Source organism: Halichoerus grypus, chromosome 7 (genome assembly GCF_964656455.1).
Source record: "Halichoerus grypus chromosome 7, mHalGry1.hap1.1, whole genome shotgun sequence".
Taxonomy (NCBI): Eukaryota; Metazoa; Chordata; class Mammalia; order Carnivora; family Phocidae; genus Halichoerus; species Halichoerus grypus.
The window spans coordinates 15,490,078-15,515,649 of NC_135718.1; the positions used below are offsets into that span (position 1 = coordinate 15,490,078).

At 32.6% G+C, this 25,572-nt stretch overlaps 1 protein-coding gene across 5 annotated transcripts in view; it reads right to left on the reverse strand.

Annotated features, from left to right (window-relative positions):
* Window positions 1-25,572, reverse strand: part of ATRNL1 (attractin like 1) — an 839,881-nt gene that overhangs the window by 680,277 nt on the left and 134,032 nt on the right. For all 5 annotated transcript variants that reach the window (XM_078077077.1, XM_078077076.1, XM_078077079.1 and 2 more), the window contains exon 9: window positions 11,928-12,111. In XM_078077077.1, coding sequence (XP_077933203.1) covers window positions 11,928-12,111 — 184 coding nt within the window. The remainder of the gene's footprint in view (window positions 1-11,927; window positions 12,112-25,572) is intronic.

Below are 25,572 nucleotides of genomic sequence, written 5' to 3' on the forward strand. Positions count from 1 at the left end.
AACACAAAATATAACCCATAAAATATTGATCATTTCTATATTTAAATTAAAAAGTTCCATTCATTAAACAACATCATACAAAGAGCAGAATGAAAATCCACAATCTGGGAGAGAGCAGGTTTGCAAAGTATAAAACTAACAAAGGATTAATATCAAAAAGAAGGATACACAAAAAAACCAATATGACAAAACAAGAAGAAGAAATATACAGACAATAAACATGAAAAGATGTTCCACCTCATTAGTAATCAGGGAAATGCAAATGAAAACCAAATGAGGACACCATTTCATACCCATCATTTTGACAAAATTTATTTTAAAACTCAAACACCACATTTTGGAGAAATTGTAGAGAACTGGAAACTCCCACTCACGACTGGTAAGAGTATAAATTAGTAAAATGATGTTGAAGTATAGTTGGGTAAAATTGAGCATGACATTGCCTATGACCAAGCATTTATAATACTGAGGAAATAGCTTAGAGAAACCTGTATATGAAACAAGAGAAGACTAAATAAGAACATATATAATTGTTCATAATACCAAAATTTGGTACATTCCAAATACCATCCACAGAAGAGAAAATATAAAAATGATCTATTTTCACACATTACGTATCTCTCACACAAGACTACAACTCTGCCAGCAATTCTACCATACTTCCCTACTCTCCTCCTGAATGATCATTTCATACTTCATCTTCTCTCCTCAAACCTCTAATAAATATCCCCAATTCTTTTTTTTTAGTATAATTAACACAAAACATTACATTCATTTCAGGTGTGTAACACAGTGGTTCAACAGCTCTATACCTTATGCTATGCTCACCACAAGTGTAGCTACCATTTGTCACTGAACAACACTATTACAATACCACTGACTATATTCCCTATGCTGTACTTTTTATTTCCATAGACTTACACACTCCATAACAGAAAGCCTGTATCTCCCACTTCCCCTCATCCATTTTGCCCATCCCTCCACCCTCCTAAATATCCCCCATTCTCTCCCAACTGATATCTTCACTTTCTATTTCATTAAAAATAAAAAAGAATCAAAATCTTCACAAGTTCTCACCACCTCTACCCATTTGCTTGCAACCATATTCATATAACCTGCCTTTTCTCCTATTCCTATGATAAAATGTCTATGCTCCTAAAAGCTATCCTCACTATTTGTGTTCACTAGATCCCACAGCTACTTGTTCTAAGTACTTCCCTCTAGCAAATTCTTCCCTCTGGCATAATTGGGTTGTTTTGTTTGTTTGTTTGTTTTATGCCTTATTGATCTTCCCTATAAGCCAAAAAACAAATATTTCTCCAAGCTTAAAAAAAAAAAAACTCTTTTGTCCCTACCTCCTTTACCCACCATTACCCTATTTCTCTCTTTCCCTTTAAACGAAACTCCTCAGAAAATTTACCAGTACTTTTCTCCAAATCCTCTTCCATCCTGCCTAGAATCCATGCTAATCAGAATTTCATTCTACCACTCCAGTGGAACTTATATCACCAAAAAACTCCAGTTTGCCTGATCCCATGCACATTTCTCAATTCTTATATTACTTCACCCATCAGCAGCTTCTGATGGGTGACAAACTTTCTCCCTCCTTTGAAACACACTCTTGGCTTCTAGAACATATACTTCCCTGGTTTTCCTGCTGAGTCATTAACTGCTCATTCTGTCTCCTTTTCTGATTATTTATCCTTACTTCTCTGGCCAGAAAATTAGTGTCCAGGTGCCCAAACTCCAATATCTAGCCACCTATTTAACATATCCACTAGGATGTGTAGTCTCTATCTCAAATTAAATATATCTAACACTGAGCTTCTAATCTTCCTCTACACCGAACTTAGTCCTCTCACAAAATTCATCATCTCCATTAATGCCGACTCCATGCTTTCAGGTCTTCAGGCCAAAAGCCTAATTCCTCTTTCACTTGTTCTCTCTTCCAATCTATTTCCAATCCCTTAGTCTATGCAATCTCTCTTGGCTCTACCTTCAAAATATATTCAGAATCCAACCAATCCTCATCACTTACACATTGCCTCCTTGGTCCCAGATGCTATCATCTGTTTCTTAGATTACTACAATAACCTCCTAAATGGTGTTCTTGCTTCTGCTCTTGCATCATAATCACAACACAGCAGCCAAAGTGATCCCGTAAAAACCTAAGGCAGAACATCTCACATCTCTATTCAAAACCCTCCAATGGCTTCCCATATTGGTATTAAAGTCAAAATCCTTATACTGAGCTCAATGACTATGCGACAGTGTTCCCAATTACCACTTTAAGGTCATTTTCCACCATTTCACCCAACCCACTCTAAGACCCTTTACTCCAGCTATACTGGCCACCTTGCTATTCCAAATGATAAGCATATTCCCATTTCAAGGTTTTTGCACTACCTTTCCACTTGCCCCTCAGATTCTGGCATGGATCCCTCTCTAACCTCTTTCAGGTCTTTCCTTACATATGGTCCTGGTGATGTCTTCTCTCACTACCCTATTTAAATGCAGCAACCTAAAACTCATCCTCTTTCCATTCTTTCTGTTTCCTCCATAGAACTTATTACCATTTAAATACATTTTATTTATTTCCATTTTTATTATCTACCTCCCCCCATTAAAATATATCTCTAACACATAAATTTGATTTTAAAAAAAGATCTCTAAGGAAAGCATAGAATGTTTAACAATAGATGCAAAATTCAGAAACAGACAAACTAAATGAGTTTATAAATACATATAAAAAAAACAATGGAAAGCAAGGAAATAACACAATATTAAGAATAATGCTTATCTCTTTCAGGGATAATGAAGGGAATGCCATCATGGAGTCACACATGATGGGGGTATTGTAATGTCCTCTTACGTAGCTCAGGTAGAGAAGGTATTTACTTCATTATTATTGTAAAACTATAAACGTATGCTTTCAGATACCATATGCAATATTTCCCAGTTTATAAAAGAGCACTAGGAAAAAACTAAGTACTACACATCTCAAAATTACCTTAAAAGGAAATTCCAAATCCCATAACATATCATGATGTTTATAAAGACAATAATCTTTTTGCCTATGTATTTTGTTCATTTTAATAAATCTGCTATACTATTTCTTTATACATATGTATGTGTATTTCTATTACTTCCCAAATATACATGAACCATAAAATTTTAAACTATCTGTCTTCCTTACTGAGAATATCTTAAAATTATTCCCAACACAGTACTTGATACAGAGTCAACAATTTTGTGGAAAGATTTCAGATACTCATCATGAAGAGAAATAAGCAAGGATGAACACCATGAATGTCATGTTCATCAATATTCACTAAAAGTTAACTAATAACATTTATAAAATTGTCCTGTATCACTTTCCAAAACCTGACAGCTAAAATTTTAGAGAAATCACAAAAACTCAATAATTTAATAAAATAGTTTTGAATCCTTCAATGTAAAAATAACTCACATTATATCAAATTTAAGAATGTAAAATAACTCATTTTATGCAATCAGATGTAGCATCACTATAAAAACACATTTTAGGTAAACGTAATTTCAAAGATTTTTTAAAGTACAGAATTAATATAGTACCACAGAAGCATTATCATTAGACTTATACATAACCTTTTAATATTTCTAGAATTATAGCTGAAATCTGTTTTCTTCCACTTGAAAAAAATGAAAAAAAATTACTTAGTTGATCATTACAGCTGTAAGTTGTAAATAATAATGTTTAATATGTTCCTTATGTGTTAAAACTTATTGGGTTTTTTCACAGGTTAAAAGAACACAGCAGTAGAGGAAACGACCTCAACAAGATGTCTAGAAAATCTGAAGTTTCCACTACCACAGAAAAGCCTCCTCCTGTAAGTTCCACAAACATGTATGTGCAAAGAATGTTATGAGATATCGTATCTAACAAGGCTAAGAAATCAAGACCACAATGGCCCTAGTACCCAAAATCATTACAGCAAAGTTTTAAATCTCTTAAATGATGATACCAATGAATAGTACATTCCAACAACATAAAAGGAATCATTTTTGAGAAATGAGAATTCCTATAAATACAGGATGTTTGTTCTCTTTTATTCTTAATGTAAAGAAACCAGACTCAACTAGTTCTGAAGTAGTGGGGTAGCAGCAATGGCTTTGGGTGTATCAGAACTTTTATGTCTCAATCCTCTTCTAACAATGGCAAAAAAAAATGTATTTTGGTAACTATATATTAAAAATTGACCCTCTTGGGACTCCTGGGTGGCTCAGTCAGTTAAACGTCTGCCTTGACTCAGGTCGTGATCCCAGGGCCCTAGGATCAAGTCCCACATCAGGCTCCTTACTCGGCGGGGAGCCTGCTTCTCCCTCTGCTTGCCATTCCCCCTGCTTGGGCTCTCTCTCTCTGACAAATAAATAAATAATTTTTTTTTTAATTGACCCTCTTTTATTATTCCAGTTATTATAAACCATAAGCATATAATATTAAGCCTACAAAGTCAAATCAAATACAGATTTCTATTTTTAAATAAACTTTTATGACCTACAACATACATACCAAAAAGTATACATATTTTAAGGGTATAAGTTCAATGAGTTATCACAAAGTGAACATACATGTGTAACCACTCCAGAAGCTTCCCTGTTGCTCATCCCAATCACTACTTAATTCTTCTTAGACTAAGACAATCCCAGTTACAACTTCTAAGACCATAGATTAATTTTTCTTAGTGTTAACTTCATTTAAGTGGAATCATATTATATTCTTGTGTCTGACTTCTTTTGGTCAACATTATTTTAGTGAGATACAACTGCATGAATGCATACAGAGATGATTCTTTCATTTTCATTATTGCATAGCATTCCATTGTAAGAACATATAACTTATCCATTTGAACTGATGACAGATATTTCACCTGTTTCCAATTATTGATTATTATAAATAAGCTGTCATGAATACTATTCTATATGACTACAGTGCACAATATATGCATTTGTTGGATGTATAACTAGAATAACTATTTCAGAGGATTCATACATTCTGAGTGTGGGTGTATTCATATTTAGCAGAAGCTGTCAAAAGATTTTTTCAGAGTACTTCAAACCAGTTTATACACATTTGATATTAGCAGTCTGGTAAATTTTAGCCATTTTAGTGGATGTGTGGTGGTGGTATGTCAATGTCGTCTTAATTTAAATTGTCCTAGTGACTAATAAAGTTGAGCACATTTTAATATGTATTTTGGCCACCCAAATATCTATTTTTGTGAAGTACCTGTTCAAGACTCTTACACATTTTCTATTGAGTTATCTGACATTTTCTTATTGATTTGTAGTGCTTCCCTATATTTTCAGGAAGAGAGAGACCTTTGTTGGCTTCCTGTGTTGGAAATACCTCCCCCAATGCAGCTTGCCTTTTCACCTTCTTATTTTTAGATATTTTTAAACATATATAGTTCAGTGTATCACTTCTCATTTATTAATAGTATTTAAATAATAAGTATTTAAGGGGCGCTTGGGTGGCTCAGTCAGTTAAGTGGCTGCCTTCACTCAGGTCATGATCCCAGGGTCCTGGATTGAGTCCGCATCGGGCTCCCTGCTCAGTGGGGAGCCTGCTTCTCCCTCTGCCTCTGCACCTCCCCCTGCTTGTGCTCTCTCTCTCTGTCAAATAAATAAATAAAATCTTAAAAAAAAAAAAGAAAGTATTTAAATTTACCTTAAAAGTCTTTCTTTACCAATGATATAAAGATATTTGCCTGTGTCATCTTGTACAATACTTACTATTTTACCTTCCATATTTGGATACACAATTGATCTGAAACTAATTTTTGTGTATGGCGTGAAGTAGGGCCCAATATTCATTTTTTTCAATTGTATATCTTACTGGCCCACAATAATTTATCATAAAAACAGTTCTGTAGTTCAACTTTGTCATAAATTAAATGTCCACAAATGTGTAGGTCTGCCTATGGAACTCCTATTTGCCACATTGGTCTACTTCCCTATCTTTGCAACAACACTTAATTACTATAGCTTCAAAATCATGAGATCTGGTAGAGAAGTCCTCTAGCTTTGTTCTTCTTAAACTTTGTTTCAGCTATGGTTGTCATTTGCATTTTCATATAAATTTTGGAATATGCATGTCAACTTCTAAAAAAATACTTGCTATAATTTTGTTTGGGATTACATTAAATTTACAGATCAATTTGAGCAAAATAGACATCTCTACAGGGGTGCCTGGGTGGCTCAGGCAGTTAAGCATCTGCCTTTGGCTCACATCATGATCTTGGAGTCCTGGGATCAAGCCCTGCATCCACCTCCCCGCTCAGCAAGGAGTCTGCTTGTCTCTCTCCCTCTCCCTTTGCTCCTCGCATCCCCGCCCCCTCCCCGCCCGGCCCCAGCTCATGCAAGTGCACGCATGCATGCTATGCTCTCTCTCAAATAAATAAATAAAATCTTAAAAAAAAAATAGACATCTATATACTATTCAATTTTTATTACAATTATCATAATGTAACTTCCATTTATCTTATTTCTCACTTAAATAAGGTTTTATAATTTTCTGTGTAAAATTCCTGTATACATGCCATTGCATTTACTCCATAGGTGTTAACATTCCTATGGTAACATAAATTGTATTGCTTTTAAAAAAGTTACCGTTTTCCAAACCACCAACTTTGTTGACTTTTGGTAATTATATGGATCATCTTTATCATGTTTCTCTTGTATTTTGTTAATTTATGTTATCTCATATTCTCTTCCTTTTTCCTATCTTTATTTACATTTTCTACTTTTGGGACTAATCTGCTATCCTTTTTCTAATTTCTTGAGATTATGTTTATACCACTGATTCTCAGGCTTTTTAAAAATCTTTTCTAGGGGCACCTGGGTGGCTCAGTCGTTAAGCGTCTGCCTTCGGCTCAGGTCATGATCCCAGGGTCCTGGGATCAAGCCCCGCATCCGGCTCCCTGCTCAGTGGGAAGCCTGCTTCTCCCTCTCCCACTCCCCCTGCTTGTGTTCCCTCTCTCGCTGGGTTTCTCTCTGTCAAATAAATAAAATCTTTAAAAAAAATAAAATAAAATAAAAATAAAAATCTTTTCTAATAAATGCACTTAAAGTTGTAACTGTCCCTCTTGGTGGCATCATACACATTCTGATCTGTCATCATTCAGTACAAAATATTTTCTAATTTTTAATATAATTTCTTTGACCAATTAGTTTTAAGAAATTTATTAGTTCCAGACATCTTAGGGTTTTTCTAGTTACTTCTATGTTCATTTCATTGTGCTCAATTATTTTGTATAATTTGAACCTTTTTAAAAAATTTGTTGAGACTTGCATTAAAACACAGCATATGGTAAATTTTGGAAAATGTTCCAAATGTACTTGAAAACAGTGTATATTCTGCAGTCATAAGATAATATGCTCTCAAATACCAAAGAACACAAAATTATTAATTATGCTGCTGAAATCATTCATATCTTTTCTGTTTTTTGCTTTTTTGTCTCCTTATGCTATCAGTTCCCAAGACAATTGGATTAAAAAATCCCAATATAATTTGTCCCCTTTTATTCTGTCTTTTTTTTGCTTTATTTAACACATATTATAAGGTACATATAAATTCACTGTTATATCTTCCAGGTAGATACCTGACTTAAATTCTTACATGTCTGGTATTAGTAAAGCTATACCAACTTTCTTTTGTTTAGCAATTGTGTATCTTTTTTCCATTCTTTTACTTTCTGTTTTTCCAAATATTTTTAGACTTTTGTACCTCTTCTAAGCAGCGCATGGTTTTGCTTTATACCAAGTCCAAAAAATCCTTAGCTTTTGATTGAAATATTTAGTCTCTTACATTTAGTGTAATTTAGAATATTTATTCTCTTACATTTAGCGTAATTATTGACATATCTGGAGTTAAATACATTTCCTACTTCCTTTATATGTATCCCAACTAGACTTTGTCCTTTTCCATTCTTTTCTTGTCTTCTTCCAAATCCATTACGTAGTATTCTTATTTTCCTTTCTATTAGCTTGTTAGATACGAAGTTCTACTTTTATTTTTGTTGCCTAATGATTACAATAGAAATCCTTAGTTATTAATGTCTACTATGAATTAGTTCTCTTATTAATTCCCACATGTAACAAAAACCTTAGTATTTTGAACATCATTTACCCTTCTTCTTGACTTATGAGCTGATATTATCATGCATTCAAATTTTTTATCCATTTAAGCCTCTATTACTTTTATAGTTTAATATAATAAATAATTACTTAAATTTACCCTTACGTTCTCTATTCCTTCCGGTATCTGGGAACATTTTTCTTTTACTTTAATAGCATTTCCTTTATTTAGTATCTCCTTTATTGGAGGTCTGTTCTTGTCAAATTCTTTTAATTCTTGTTTCTCTGAAAAATATCCTTATTCTGCTCTCATTTTTTAAAGATATTTCACTGAGTGCAAAATTTTAGGTTGATGACTATCTCCTTCCAGCAATTTGAAGACAATGTTTTCTAGATTTCATTTTTTTCAGTTAAGAAATCAGTTGTTAGTCTAGTAGCTCAGTCAGTTAAGCATCTGCCTTTGGCTCAGGTCATGATCCCGGGGATCCTGGGATCTAGCCCTGCATCAGGCTCTCTGCTCAACAGAGAGCTTGCTTCTCCCTCTCCCACGCCCCCTGCTTGTGTTCCCTCTCTCACTCTCTCTCTGTCAAATAAATAAAATCTTAAAAAAAAAAAAAAAAGAAGAGAGAAAGAAAGAAAGAATGAAAAGAAAAAAAGAATCTTTGTCAGTCTTAATGTTTTTCCTTTAAAGAGAGTATGACTTTTTTCCCTTTGGCTGCTTTTAAATTTTTCTCTTCATTATTGGATTTTCATTAGTTTTACCATGATATTTCTTTATTTTTTTGCATTTTATTTTTTTTAATTTTATTATGTTGTCACCATACAGTATGATCATCCATTTCATTAATCCCTCCTCAGCTGTGTCTAACCGGTTGTTAAACCCATCTAAGGAATTCTTAATTCATTTAATGTATTCTTCATTTCTATAATTTCCATTTGATTCTTTAGTAAAAGTTTCCACTTGTCTCCTAATATTTTCTACCTTTTATTTTAAAGTTTCTGTCTGAAAACACCACTATCCTATAGCTATGCTTCTAATGGCTGTTTTTTCATACCTTGTCTTTTTCTAAGACTTATCATTGTTTTATTTTGTATCAGATATTGCATATGTTTTCTGAAGAAATAATTTGAGGCTCTATGTGATATTACCTTCCTCAAGAGAGGATTTACTTTTGTTCTGCCAGTTACTTAGTCTATGGGCAGATCACCATAATCCAATGATTCAAAGTGGACTTATCCACACTAGTAGGCTTAGAACTTCAGGGAGTAAACCAAATCCTTAAGTGTGTAGCAAAGTCTATCTTCGTTAGCACACTTGGAAATCCAATTTAGGTCCTCCGTATTAATTGACAAAAGCTCTTTTTTTTTTTTTTTAAGATTTTATTTATTTATATGACAGAGAGAGACACAGCGAGAGAGGGAACACAAGCAGGGGGAGCAGGACAGAGAGAAGCAGGCTTCCCACCGAGCAGGGAGCCGGATGTGGGGCTCGATCCCAGGACGCTGGGATCATGACCTGAGCCGAAGGCAGACGCTTAATGACTGAGCCACCCAGGCGCCCCAATTGACAAAAGCTCTTAAACAGCTTTCAGGATTTATTATCCTCTAAAGGAAAATAGTTTCACAAAATGCCAATTTTACCTTCCTTGACATTCCACCTATCTAGATCTTGACCCACAGATTCTCACTGCTTTAGTAGTTCTCAGATGCCTAAAAAGATGTAATTCCTAATTTTTCTCAGTGGAAATAATATTCCAAGATAATCCATTACACCAATGAAAAAGAATTCCTCCAAACACACATTTACTAATCTTCAACGAAGTAGCCTATCTACTAAACTGTATCTACTAAAAAATAAAACCGGTCCTGAGGTGGTAAAAACTTAAAATCAATCTGTACAATGGATATATATTAGTGACATTTTTAAATTACATCACATTTGACAAATAAACCTTATACATACTTTAATTGCTATAGGATAGCAAACTTTAAAATTAAGCTAACAAGAAGTATCAAAACTTTAAGAATAATAGAAAAATATTTTAGTACTCACTAATAATTTTACTGATATTTTTTAAAAACACAGAAACCAGTAAAACAGTAAAGTATCACATGCATCTATAATATATTTCTAATAAGGTACTAAAAATAATTTGCAAATTATTTTAATAAATTCTAAGGGATAAGTATCCAATGTTATTTGCACATATACTAAAATTGCCAAGAATGATAATTACATTCTTCTACGCAAAAGTTCACTATGGGAAATTTTCAGGAAGGGAAACGTGTTAAAATCTGAGCAAATCCCATTCAAGTGGTGAGCAACAAGTAACTCTTATTTTGAATTCATTCAAATAATACCCATAGTTCTCTTATCCATTCACATCTCAAAAATATGTTAAGCAGATTTACAGTGCCTTAATCACTAAATCACAGCTCCTCCTGCTATCAGAACAAAAAGTCAAAGAGGAAAAGTTAGAAATGTTAAAATAGAAAATAAAATGCAATGCATAAATTATATAAAAGAAAAAAGTGATATACTGGTTTTTTTATAAAAATATAAAGAATAATAATGTACTGATTAGACAAAAAATAATAAAAATTACCAAATCATCCAAAGGAAATGTCTTATCTTTTTTTAATCCATCTTTCTTTTTCAAATAAAATAAAAATTAGAATGTATGTTTGAAAGTGAAGGGGGTAGAACAAATCAGAATTTGGTGAAAAACTGTATTTTATTCAAATGCATAAAGTAATTTCATGATAAGAGTTTAAAAGAATGTGTAATGTCTTAAAACAACAACAGAATCATTTCCCAGGTTTTACAAAGGTAAATATTTGAGTACAACAAAAATTCTATTAAAAAAAAATTCTATTTTAAAACGCATACATATAGAAAAAAAATAATAAGTGAAAAATTAATGATATTTCAAACATAAAAGAGAACATTCTGGTTATAAATAGGCAATTTACTAAATAGGAAACACAAGTGGCAAATGAACACATAAAAAGATGCCTAGTCACAATAGTGATCTGGATATGCACAATAAATATCATTAAGATACCAAGCAAATCCATTGCAAGTACAAAAGGAAAATAGCCTCACAATTACCAAATGTTGGTGGTAATATGAAGAAACAGGGGCATTCACATCTAGCTGGTGGAAGTATACATTACCACAGTGACTTGGAGTGCAATTGGGCAACACGTAGTAAAGTTGAGGATACAAATATCCTCAGACACAACAATTTCACTTTTAACTATATGCCCTACAAAAACTCTTGCATATCTGCATGAGAAAACCAGTACAAGATGTACAATGTAACACTGTTTATAACAACAATAAAAATCAACAAAATAAAAAATACCTAAATGCACAAGCTTTGCATTTCATAGGAAATTAGATGATGAAACTGAAGAAATGCTTTTAAAATTTACAAATGACATTAAAATATGAATGCAAAGAAAAATTACAGAGCAGAAAATATCAAAGCTCAAAGTTACATTGGTAAGCAAATTTGCTCATCTGAATTGAACATGAGATCAGCACTTACAAGTAATGCATACAGAATAAGTATATCTATGTAATCAGAAAACATTTTAAAGTCAATCACTTACAGTGATAATGAATACATAGAAAATGTGTTATTTTGTGCCTTTGCTGTACAAGAGAATTTCATTAGTTGAAATAAACAGGGGAAAAGGACAAGAATGTTTCCCTGAAAATATTTAATAAACACCACTATTATACGAACATAAAATATAACTGTGACAAAGTTTCTCATCATACTTTTACCCAATCTACTCACCAAGTCTTAGTGTTAACTTCATACTTATAAAGATCATCTACCAATCCATATTTATTGCCTGGTAATGCTTTATAGCCTCCATGAACATAAATGGACTTTGTTATTTCATCATACACACTGGTATGGCCATATCCACCTTGAACAATAGCTCCTTTAGTTTCTGGAACAAGCCAAGTGTTTGATGCTGTAAGAGAAAGAAGATAAATCATGAACTTCAAAGAGTATTTAAAAATATAACTAATATATCACCAAACTACCAATAAGTAAATTCTAATAGCACATTTTATGAGTAAATTAAGTATAATTAATATTCATTTAATCAAAAAACAATTATTAAATACATGCTAGTTACTATGTTAGATGTTAGAGATTGAAGTTGAGTAAGACTGGTCTTTCTGTCGATTAAACTCTGAAATATTGAAAATGCCAAATTTTTGGATGTGCAACAGAAAAAGGAAAACTTTATTCTCACATACATTTCTGTATTTGTAAATAGCCCTGAGAAAAAGACTTAACAAATAGTTTAAAGAAAGCCTACTATGTGACAAGCTCTGAATTAGGCACTGATACAGCAAAGATTAAAAAAGATATGATCCCCACCCTTAGCAATTTTTAGCCCGTGCTGGTCCTTCAACTCTTGGTTATAAGCCTCACTTTCCCTTCTACAGAGAAGAATGAAAACCTAAACACTGAATTTTCAGGACTTCCTTGACAGCTGTATCAACTAATAGGTTCCACCAAGGGGAGTACTGGTGAGAGATTAGAAGGTGAGAGTAACGAAGATGTTCTACCTTCATCTCTAGCAGCAGGACCATGCAGGGGACTACAGTGGATAAGAGCAGCGATGACCACACAGCAACAGCAGCAGGTTAGTGCCTGCTCAGTGACAGCAGCGGCACTTAGAGTAGCTCAGTGACAAATGTGGTCTTGGGCTTCAGCCTGAGTGTGTAGCAGCTTCCAGGTTTCTGGGTGATCCCCTCATTTTGTTGTCTCTAATACTCTTGTAACTAACTCCCTATATTAAATCCCATTCTGCTTGGTATATCTAAAAGGGACTCATTTCTTACTGCAAACTCAAATTGATACGACCATCAATCATATGCAAGACATGCTTTTAAGAATATGCAGATGAACAAAACACAGATCCTTGCCTTAGAAAATTTAGATTATAAAGAGTAACTATATAGAAATCTGTCATTGGTCTTTAGGTATCCACCCAAACCACACCTCCATCTTCCCTCTAACTAGTCATCTAAACTTTAGCATAGTAGGCAGCTCAACTGAAAATACTCAAGTCAAGTAACAGAAAATAAAAGTGATCTTAAAAATTGTTCACTTTTACATAATTCTAAAGTAGTGAAGAAAGTGATACTTCAATGGTCATAAAATATAGAAGTATCAAAAGGAGTCACTAAGCCAATTTTATTTTGATAAAACTAAACATATGTGAAGAAATTTCAAAGCACACTTGTAACTAATGAGCATTACATTTTAGAGGTAATTTCTAAAAAATGACATTAATAATAACTTATCAGAAATAATTTGATTAATACTCTTTAACCACTTATTAAAGTTCTACTCATATAGCCCAATTGACAGTTTTCATATTTTTATTCATTCTCTTTTTAATAAAGATGAACATGCTTCTTACCAAAAAAATAAAGGAGGTCTTTAATGTAAAAGTGAATATTACCTTCTCTCCCAACCCACTATCTAGAGGTATTTTTCACAATTTGTTATGTTCAGACTATTTTCAGAATATTGTTCTAAATATTTTATTACACATATACAAAATACATTTAAATTACAAACATCTGCATCTACACCTATAAATACTTGTACCAAAAAATCATGCTATTTTACAACTATTTTTTCACTTAAAACAACTGGGGCATTCTTCCATGACCCACTTATTATTTTTCAACACCTAAGTTCCATTCTATTAATGATACATAACTTATTTAAATAACTCTACATCGTGACTCATTTGGGTTTCAATTTGTTCCTAAAAACAATAATGCAATAAACAACTTTGCAATAAGCTGTAGCATCATTATCTAATAGAACATATACTATGTCTCAAGAAGCACCTCATTATTTCATTTAATAATAACCCTTTGACAGGTTTACTATTGCATATTCTTCTTTACAGCTGATGAAATCTAGAGTTAGAAAAACTAAAGTACCACATTAAAAGTTTAGAAGTTGATAAGTGGAACAAAATGGTATAGACTCGTTTCTTCCTCTCCTCCCCACTAAGTACAACAACAGACTCTGGAAATAGTGCAAGAGACAAATCTGAAAAGTGTAAAGGCAGACTGACTGGTTACAGACTCCAGGACTAGAGAATGGGTGTCTCCTTACCCTCCAACAGAAGAAGGCTATGCAAACCCAACATTTCTCAACTGCTCAACCAAGCAATGAAAAGGCAACTCAAGTAGCCTTATTCCGCCTCAAAACTGAACAGGAGTCCTATGGACAACCCAGGTGATCCTAGCAGCATCAGCAAGAGGGACCCAGCAAACACCGTTTAAAATAAGCAGACAGCGAAAGAGTTCCTCTTCCTCACCAGATCGAGACTGGAAGGAGAGATCCCACAAGACCTGAAGAATAAACCTAAACAGGGACTGCCTGCTAAAACAGATTTAAATGGGACCCAAAGACTCCCAATACAATAGCCAAATGTCCAGGTTACAATTAAAAACAAAAAATCACTTGTCATACTGAGAACCAGTAAAATCACAACTTAATGAAAAAAAACAATCAAGTGACAGTAACACTGAGATGCTGATACTACCTGACAAGCATTTTTAAGTAGCCATGATAAAAACATTTCAACAAGCAATTGCAAGTTCTTTTGAAATAACAAATCTCAGCAAAAAAAGAAAGAAACAAAGAAATTTAGGGGGAAAAAATGCAATAATAAGCAAAAACTACATATACAGACTCAATAATAGAGTGGAGCTGACAGAAGACAGAATCAGTAAATTTGAGGACAGATCAATAAAATGTGCCCAATCTGTATAATAGAGAAAACAGCCTGAAAAAAAAGTCAACAGAATCTCAGAAAGCTTTGGGACAATAACAGTTGATTCAACATTCATATCATTAAAATCCCAAAAGAAGAAAAGGAGAATGGAAATGAAAGAGTATTTGAAGAAACAATGACTAAAAACATCCAAATTTGTACAAGACACGAACTTACGGATTCATGAACCTTAGAGAAATCCAAATCAGATAAATTCAAAGAAATCCACACCATGATACATCATAAGAAAACTTGTAATTAACTAAACACAAAGAAAAAAAGATCTGGAAAGCAGCCAGAGAGAAATGACACATTAGTTATAGGGCAACATCATTCTGAATAACTGTGGATTTCTCACCTGAAACTATAAAAGCCTGAAGGAAGTAGCACATTTTTCAAGTGCTGAAAAACAAGAACTGTCAGGCATGAATTCTGTTCTAGCAAAACTATCCTTTAGGAATCAAATGGAAAAAAGGACTCTTAGATGAAAAGAAAGAAAACTAAAAAATTTTGAAATGTGACCCTCTCCTTAAAGAATGGTTAAAGGAAAATATTTAAACAGAAATGAAATAATTAAAGAAGGAATCTCAGGGGCCACCTTGGTGGCTCAGTTGGTTAACTCCTGATCTCAGCTCAGGTCATGATCTCAGGGTCATAAGATTGAGCCCCATGCTTGGGATTCTCTCCTCTCCCTCTCCCTCAGCCCCTCCCATCCGCCCACTCATGCACCTCTCTCTTAAAAAAAAGAAAAAAAAGAAGAAGAAGGAATCTCAGACCATCAGGAAAGAACAACACAGCAGAAATATGATTACATACAATAGACTATCCTTCTCCTCTATGAGGTTTATAAATCATATCTGATGAAGGAAAAAATTATAACATCATCTAATACTGAAAGCAATGATATTTAAAAGTGGAAAAGGTAAGGGGATGTAAATGAAAGCAAGGTTGCCACACTTCACCTGAAGTGGTAAAATGCTGATACTAGTAGACTGTGATAAGTCACACACACATAAATATAAATATGTGTATGCATACATATATATATATATACACACACACATTTTATAAGTAGACTACATGCCCAGTGTGGAGCCCAATGTGGGGCTTGAACTCATGACCCTGAGATTAAGCCCTGAGCTGAGATCAAGAGTTGGATGCTTAACCAACTGAGCCACCCAGGTACCCCAGTCAATATGTAGAGCAACCACAAAGAAAATTATACAGAGATACATTCAAGAATACTATTAAGTAAATCAAGATGGAATTCTAAAAATTGTTCAAGTAACCCAGTAGAAACAAGTAAAGAGAGAAAGAGGCACAAGAAATAGGAAACAGAGAAGAAATAAATAATAACAGACCAAGGCACTAATATATCAAAATTAACTTAAATGTAAATGGTTCATTTTTATAACATTCTTGAAATAACAGAATTCTAGAAATGGAGGACAGATCAATGATTATGAAGGGTGAGAGATGGGAGGGGAGTGAGAGTGGAAGGGTGGTAGGTGTGGTTTAAATGGGCAATGTGAAGGAGTCTTATGGTGATATAACTATTCTATATCTTGACTGTGGTGGTGGATACATGAAACAATATGCAATAAAACTGCACAGAACTAAACACATACACAAGTACACAATACACACACATGCACACACAAATAAATACAAATGAAACTGAGGAAATCTGAATAAGATCGGTGAATTGCACCAGTGTCAACATCCAGGTTGCAATATTGTAATATATTTTTGCAAGAATACCATTTGGGAAAACTTCATAAAGTGTACACAGGATCACTCTGTTATTTCTTACAAGTGTATGTGAATCTACATGATCTCAAAATAAAAAGTTCAATTAAAAATATATATTCACCTTACAAGTAATGGGCAGTTCATCATGAAATGCAGTATTTCACTCAACTATTTATCAAACACTAAAAAAAAAAATTAAAAGTATAAGACCTACGATACAGGTCTAATACCAAAGGCTGTATTCTTAAATACTACAGCAGTATTTCTCAAGGGTTAGTCACTAGCAGTTCAATTAAAGAACCCACAGGTGGTATGGTAGTTTCAGATGAAAAATTAAGGAAACAATCTTGTTCAGATACAGGTGAAAAACTCAAAATGTAAAATTAATTATGATTCACATTCTCATATTTTTATTATTTTTGCCTCTCTCTCTGTCTCTCATGAATAAATAAAATAAATACTTTTTAAAAAAATTAACAAACACAGAGGGCAAAGGAAATATAACCCACAAGAAGAAAAATCAGTCAACAGAAGGTGACCCAGAAATAGCACAGAAGATAAAAGTAGTTGAAAATAATGTCTCAAAAGCTATCACAAATATGTTCAAATACGTTCAATAATGTTGAAGAAAACATGAACATGATAAGAGAGAAATGAAAAATAAAAAAGACACAAACAGAACTCCTGGAAATGGAAACTATAATATCTGAATGTAAAATACATTGAGTAGAATTAACACAATTTAGACACTTTAGGAGACAAGAACAGTGAACTTAAGATATGGAAATAAAAGCTATCCAAAATGAAGCAACACAAACAAACAAACAAACAAAAAATCCTGAAAAACAATGAACCTGGGACCTGTAGAAAAATATTAAAGCAGTCTAATCTAGTGTGATAACAGTTCCAGAAATGATGTAGTGATGAGTGGAAAGAAATAATGTTTGAAGAAATAATTCTCAAATTCACAGAAATGTATAAATTCACAAAAACAAGAAGATCAATGAAATACAAGCAGCAAAAGGAAAGGAAAGGAAAGGAAGGAAGGAAGGAAGGAAAGAAAGAAAGAAAAAGAAAGAAAGAAAGAAAGAAAGAAAGAAAGAGAGAGAGAGAAAGAAAGAAAGAAAGAAAGAAAGAAAGAAAGAAAGAAAGAAAGAAAGAAAAGAGAGAGAGAAAGAAAGAAAGAAAGAAAGAAAGAAAGAAAGAAAGAAAGAAAGAAAGAAAGAAAAGAAACCCACACCAAGGAACAGCATGAAGTAATAAAGATGTACAAGCTGAAGAACAAAAATAAGAATTAGAACTAACTTCTTATCAGAAAGAATGTAAGTCAGAAGACAATAAAGTCTCACATTCTTAAACTACTCAGAAGGGGGAAAAAAACTGTCAACCAAGAATTCTCTACCAAAAAAAAGAGTAACTATCAAGGTAGAATTCTATACCCAACAAAATATTTTCCAATAATGAAACAAAACTTTGTCAGACAATAAATAAATAAATAAGTAAATAAATAAATAAAATAAAACAGAGATAATGTACTACTCCAGATTTGCCCTACAAGAGATGACAAAGAATTTCTTCAAGCTGAATGAAAGTAACAGTCAACACCAGATAGAACTTGGATTTATACAGATGAATGGAGGATACAGGAAAGGTTGATATGTAGGTAAATATAAAAGACATAATTTCTCCTTTTTTGTCTCCCTAAAAATGATAACTTACTTTCTAAAACAAAAATCATAACAATTTATGATGGTGTTCATAACATATGAGACATAATATCTGCACAAAGGAAAAGAGGAGAAATGTAGGAAGTTCAGAGGTTCTAACACTATATGTGAAGTGGTAGAACATTATGTAAAGGTAGAATCTGATAAATTGACAATGTATATTGTAACCCCTAGAGCAACCTCAACAAAAATAAAACAAAAAGGTATAGTTAACAAATTAATGGTCCTACAGATTCAAGAAGCTGAAGAAATCACAAACAGGATAAACTGAAAGAAATCTACACCTAAACACATCACAATCAAGCTGCTGAAAACTAAAGATGAACAAAACATCTCAGAAGTGGTTAGAGAAAAACAACAAATTACAAGTTTGAATGACTGTGATTTTCATCCTAAGAAACCATGAAGGCCAGAAGTGCCCAACACTTTTTTTTTTCCCCCCAACACTTTTTAAAGTGCCAAAAAATGACTGTAACTCAGAACTCCATGACAAGCAAAACCATCCTTCAGGGATGATTGTGAAATAAAGATTCTCGGATTTAGATAAACCAGGATAATCCATATCCAGCAGACCTACTCTAAAAGATATGTTAAAGAAGTCGTTCAAACAGATGATAAGAGAAATGGTAACAGAAGATAACCTGGAATGAAGGCAGACAATTTATTTCAGGGACCTGGAAATTCTAATTGTATAAATACCTAATAACAAAACATCTAAATGTATGAAGCAAAAACTGATAGAACCAAAAAAATTAAATACTTAAATCCACAACCATAAATGGAGGTTTCTACATTAGTCTTTCAGTAACTAAGGAAACTAAGGAAAACACTAAACTAAATACCAGTAAGGATATATAAGACTTGAACAACTCCATCCATCATCATGCATTTGGCATCCAACCAACTGCAGCAGAAGACACATCCTTTTTAACTGACACTTAACATTCACCAAGATAGACCATATTCTCAGTCAGAAGACTCACAAAAATTTTAATAGCAAAATATAGTCTCTGACAATAACTAAATGAAACAAGAAATAATGACAAGAAAGATATCTGAAAAATCTTCATCTATTTGGATTAAACTCAATACTAATAAACAACCTAGGAGCCAGCGAAAAAAAATCACAAAGAAAATTAGAAAATATTTTGAATTAAATGGAAACAAAAATACATTTCAAAATATGCAGGGGACAGCTTAAGCAGAGCTTAAGCAATCATTCTCAAGGATGGTTCCTAGACAGCAGCAAATGGCATTACCTAGAAACTTTTTAAGAATGGAAGTTTCCTGGCATCAATACTCACATAATGAATAAGAAAATCAGGGGTTTAGGACATAGCAATCTATTTTAACAACCATCCAGGTGATTCTTATGTATATTAAAGTTTGAGAACTACTGGCTTAGAAAGAAATTTATAGTAATAAACACATATTTTTAAAAAGAAGGAAACAGTTTCAATCAATTCAATGATCTATTCTCCCACCTTAAGAAATTAAACAGAGCAAATAAAACCCAAATAAGGAAAGAAATTTGACAAATAGAGCACTAATCAATAAAAATAGAAAATGGGAAACAAAAGCTAGTTATTTGAGAAGATCAATAAATTTGTTTAAACTATTAATGTCTAGTCAAACTGACAAGACAGGACACAATTCATATCAGATAAAAGGGAGATATCACTACACATTTTACAAACATTAAAAAAATAATAAGAGAATATAATTAATGACTTTGCCAATAAATTTAACACCTTTAAATGATATGGGCAAACTTCAAACACAAACTACCAAAGCTCATTTACAAAGAAATGGGTAATTTGAGTATCTCTAACATTTATTAAAGAAAATAAATGCAATAGTCAAAATCTTTCTGACAAAGAAAGTTCATGAATCAGACAGTTTCACTGGTGAGCTCCATCAAAAATTTAAGAGAGAAATAATACCAATTCTACACAAACTCTTACAGAAGATAGTATAGAGTAAAACACTCCCCAAATCACTTTATCATTACCCAGATTGCAAAACCAGACAGACTATAAAAACAGAAAACTCTAGTCCAGTATCTCTTATGAACATAAACATAAAAATCCTTAACATTTTAGCAAATCAATTCCAGCAATATATGAAAAAGAAAATACATTATGACCAATGGGATTTACCCAACAAAGCAAAAGTTATTTAACATCTGAAAATCAATGTCATTCACCATATTAAGAAATAAAAAAACAGGGGCGCCTGGGTGGCTCAGTCGTTAAGCGTCTGCCTTCAGCTCAGGTCATGATCCCAGGGTCCTGGGATCGAGGCCCGCATCGGGCTCCCTGCTCAGCGGGAAGCTTGCTTCTCCCTCTCCCACTCCCTCTGCTTGTGTTCCCTCTCTTGCTCTGTCTCTCTCGGTCAAATAAATAAATAAATAATCTTTAAAAAAAAAAAGAAATAAAAAATAAAGAACAAATGATCTTCTCAATAGATGCATAAAAATTATTTGACAAAATTTAACATCATTGATGAAAAAGACTCTTGGCAAACTAGGAATAAAAGTGGATTTCCTTGACCACATAAGAAGCATCTAGAAAACGTACCACTAACATAATAATTAAAAGACTGGAACATTCCCTCCTAAAACAGGAAAAAAAAAGCAGAAATAGCTGCTTTCACTACTCCTACTCAGTACTGTTCCAGAGATACTGCCACTGCAATAATACAAAGAAATAAGTCAAAGGCATGCAGATTGAAAAGGAAGAAGTAAACAAAATTTATTATCATGGTTTTAACACATGATCATCTATGTAGAAAATAATGACTCTACCAAAAAGCTGTAAGAATTAGTAAGTGTGCTTATTAGCAAAGTTGCAGGATACCAGTTCAATATGAAAAATCAATTGCTTTCCTATATACTGTAATCAACAATTGTAAATTGAAATTAAGTGCCATTTACAGGCAAACATGACAATCATTACACTACACAAATAGCTGCAAAACACCATTTACAATAACAAAAATTTTAAATATTTAGGTATAAATTTAGCAAACTATGTGCAATACAGTACACTAGAAACTAGAAAACACTGTTGAAAAATTTAAAGAAGACCTAAATAAATGCTGAAATATACCATGTCCATGAGTTAGGAGAATCAATATTATTAAAGACTCAATATTCCCTTTTGTATATGTAATTAGACCTCAATTAAAATTCCTACAAGCTTTTTTTTTTAAGAAATCGACAGCTGATTCTAAATTTTATATGGTAATGTGAAGTACATTGAATAGTCCAAAATTTTTTTAAAATAGAAAAAATAACACAGGACTTACACTACCTCAGTTATAAAGCTACAGTAATCAATGAAGTGTGGTTGCAGAGTAAACATAATATACATAAGTGGATCAAAATAGAGTCCAAACATTAACTCATATGGTCAACTGACATTTCAACACATTTACCAAGGTAGTTCAATGGGGAAAGGAAAATCTTTTCAACAAATGTTACTGGAAAATTTGGATATTTATTAAACAAACAAACAAAACCTCAGCCCTTACTTCATACCATATATGAAAATTAACTCAAATAGATGATAGATCTGAGGATAAGAGCCAAAATATAAAACAGCTAGTAGAAAATGTAAGAGAAAACCTTTGTGACCTTGACAAAGATCTCTCAGAATACAAAACCCACACACTATAAAAATTAATAAATTATATAGTTTATCCAAATTTAAAATATCTTTTAAAAAGATACTGTAAAGAAGAAATGCATATATTTTTTAAAAACATTTTTAAAAAACCTGAAAGACAATGAATACCAACATAAAGAAAGGGAAAAAGTTTAACAAATCAAAATATATTAAAAGGAGGGAATAATAAAAATAAGAATTAAATAGACAAATGAACATAGCAAAAAATCAATAACTTCCAAAGTTGGTACTTTGAAAAGTATTAATACTTATAATCTTCTGGACAATCTGCTCAAGACAATAAGGTCCAAATAAACCAATATTAGGAACTTAAGGGGAGCATAGCTATAAAATATTCTAAACCTCACTAACAGCATATTATGAAGAACTTAGGTCGATACACTTGAAAATTTAAATAAAACAGACAAATTCTGAAAAAATAATCAAATGCCAACTCTGACAAGAAGACAGAAAAAACTTGAGTAGCTTTATAACTATGAGATTAATTGAACCTGTACTTTTAAAACCTTGCCACAAAGAAAATCCCAAACCCAGATGGTTTTGCCAATTTCTACCAAACATTTTTGGGAAAAGTATTAACAACTGAAAGTCATCCAGCCAAGGGAAAAAAGAATTATATAATAGGCAGCAAGTCTAGCAAAACAGAAACTTTCTCAAAAAGTTATCTGTAGAAGAGACTATAGCTTTGCTCCAAAACCCTAGAGGTCTGCACGGCAATTCTCAAAAAAAAAGCAAAAACAAGACCAAACCAGGCAATTAATAATTATCTAATATCAGGAAGTTTCCAGTCAGTGTTCAAATTTCTAATTATTTTATAAGCTTTTTTTTAAGTTTGGTTCATCAGGATCTAAATGAGATCCATACATTACAGTTGTCCAATATTCTGACATGTCTATCAAATCTCTTTTAATCTATACATTCTCCATCTCTTTTTTCTATTGTCAATGGTTTACTCTTCAACATTTTTTGTCAATTCCTAGGATGAAGGCAAAGTTGAACTTATTAAATGACCACTGACCCAAAAAAAGGACAAGGTAACTAAGTCTTTAGATACTAGAATTATGAGCCTATAGCAATAATGGCCTGAAACTCTTTTAATAATAAATGTCAAGCCCTTCACTGAGTTTCTAAAATTAAGTATAGGACTGAGTATACCTCCCTTCACAGCAATTATACAAAAAAACAAAAACTAATGAACTAAGTAAGAAGTTTTGCTTTCTTTAGGCTAACTGTAAGTAATATCAGTAATATCAGTATAAAAGAAAATATCGTTATCTAGAACAAGGGAAAGTAATGGTCTCACGTTAGATAACACATCACGCTCTGTTAAACCCTGTTAAGTCTGAATGGGTTATTACAAAGTATGGTTTGTCCAGAGAGGGTGATAAAGATAACAAAAGGTCAAGGAAGATAATGTGCATCTTATATTTATATAATCTTGATCTTCCTGTTTGCTAGCTGCGTGACCATGGTCACTTGTGTGAGACATCTGTGTGTCAGTTCCTTTGCCTATAAAATGGGATAAGAATAGCTTATATTTACATGTTCACTTTGAGTTAACACGCATGAAGTACTTACAACACCACCTAGCACAGAGTAAGTCCTCAGCAAATAAATGTTGCTGCTATAATCATTATTACAAAATATTCTTTAAATCATTAACATTTGTGTTAATGTAAAGCTTTAACAGAAAGCTATGAATGTAAGCCCTGTTAAGTAAAGACTAAAGGAGCCAGAGATGCTTGTCTGAAGAATAGAAGGCAAGTGGAAAATAAGATATCTCAGAATTTTTGTAGATCCAGTATGTGGAAGCGTGAGTTACTTTGCACTTGTACAGTTCTAGATAGTCATGAAAAATCAAGTACAAATTTATAAGAAGTGCATATTTCTTCTAAATATAAATAGAATTTTTAAAATATATACAATAATATAGTGGTTGCCTTGTAAGGGACTAAGATCTCCATCAATGAAAGAATGTGAAACAGAGAAAGACCAGAGTTTTCTGAATCCTGAACACATATATAGTGGAATTTTTCTAATATAACCAATGCACATTTTTAAATATATAATACTCATATAGCTATGAGCAGTTTTAAAAACATATGATATAATAATTTCACTTACCAAAACTGAAGTTTTTTTATTGTGATATTTACTGAAACATTTAGAAATATGAAAACATATATAATCTGAGCAGCCTTTGTCATACAGACTGAACAATTTATTAAAGCAATATTTTACTTATTACATTGAAACTGTTTTACTTTACCTAATTAGTCCTGAAAAGTTCTTCACAAATGAAATTCCATATCAAATGCCAAGCCTAATTTAATACAGTAAAAGTATGCATTTTATGATTCCTATGATTGAGTTATTTTTAAAGGGGAGATTTCCTCTATTAAAAATTCCTAATTTCCACCACCTAATACATCTGTTCTGTAGAACTATATTTTCAGACACGAATTTGCTGAAAAGCAATGTCCAATTTACACTTGAAATCCACCACCAAAATGTGTTGAAAACGTGTTGAAAAACACGTGATGTTAAGAGCTGAAGAGAAAGTCACATATCACTACACTTACACAGGAAAAAAACCTCCCTGAAAATATCATATCTAATGGTTTTTAAATCAAAAGGAAAAAAGTTAAGATAAAATGGCATTAATACTGGCTTCCCAACTACACCTTCCAAATTCTAAAAGCATGAACAATACTAAAGCAAAACATTAATATTATACTAACCTTGAGATTCACATTGAGATCCTTAGAAAGCTTATGAAGTATTGCTAACCCAAAGTGAAATAAATTTCCCTCAGGACTAACCCAGAATAGCTTTATGGTCCAAGTTAGTAAAACCATCCACGTAAGTCCCCTCTGAGATTTACAGATTCCCTAAAAGCCATAATTCTAAGTATAACAGAAAAGACAAACTGATGTTTCCTTTGCTGTCCGAGGAAGTTCATAGGAATTCTTTAATTCTTTATAATGTTCAGGTCAAATATATATCCTATATAAACAAACATAAAAAAACATACATCCACTTCCTGTAATCTATTTTTAGCATTTTATTTGGAAATTATTTCAAAGGTACAAACGAGTTGCAAGAGTATTCAAAGAATTCCCATATACCCATTTCTCAGATTCATTGTTAATACTTTGTTCCATTTTATTATTTCTCCTTCTCCTTCTCTCTCCCTCCCTCTCCCCCTCTATTTTTCTCTCTCTCTCACACACACACACATACACACACACACGCACACATGCATGCATGGACACACACAAGTGCAATAACTGTGTATACATAATTTCTCTTACCCCTATATATTATGGTGTATATTTTAAGAACAGACTTTATTTTTATATTACAGCTATTAATGTCAAGAAATTTAACATTTATAGAATGCTTTAATCCACATAAATATTTTAGTTTGTAAATTGGGCCAATAATAT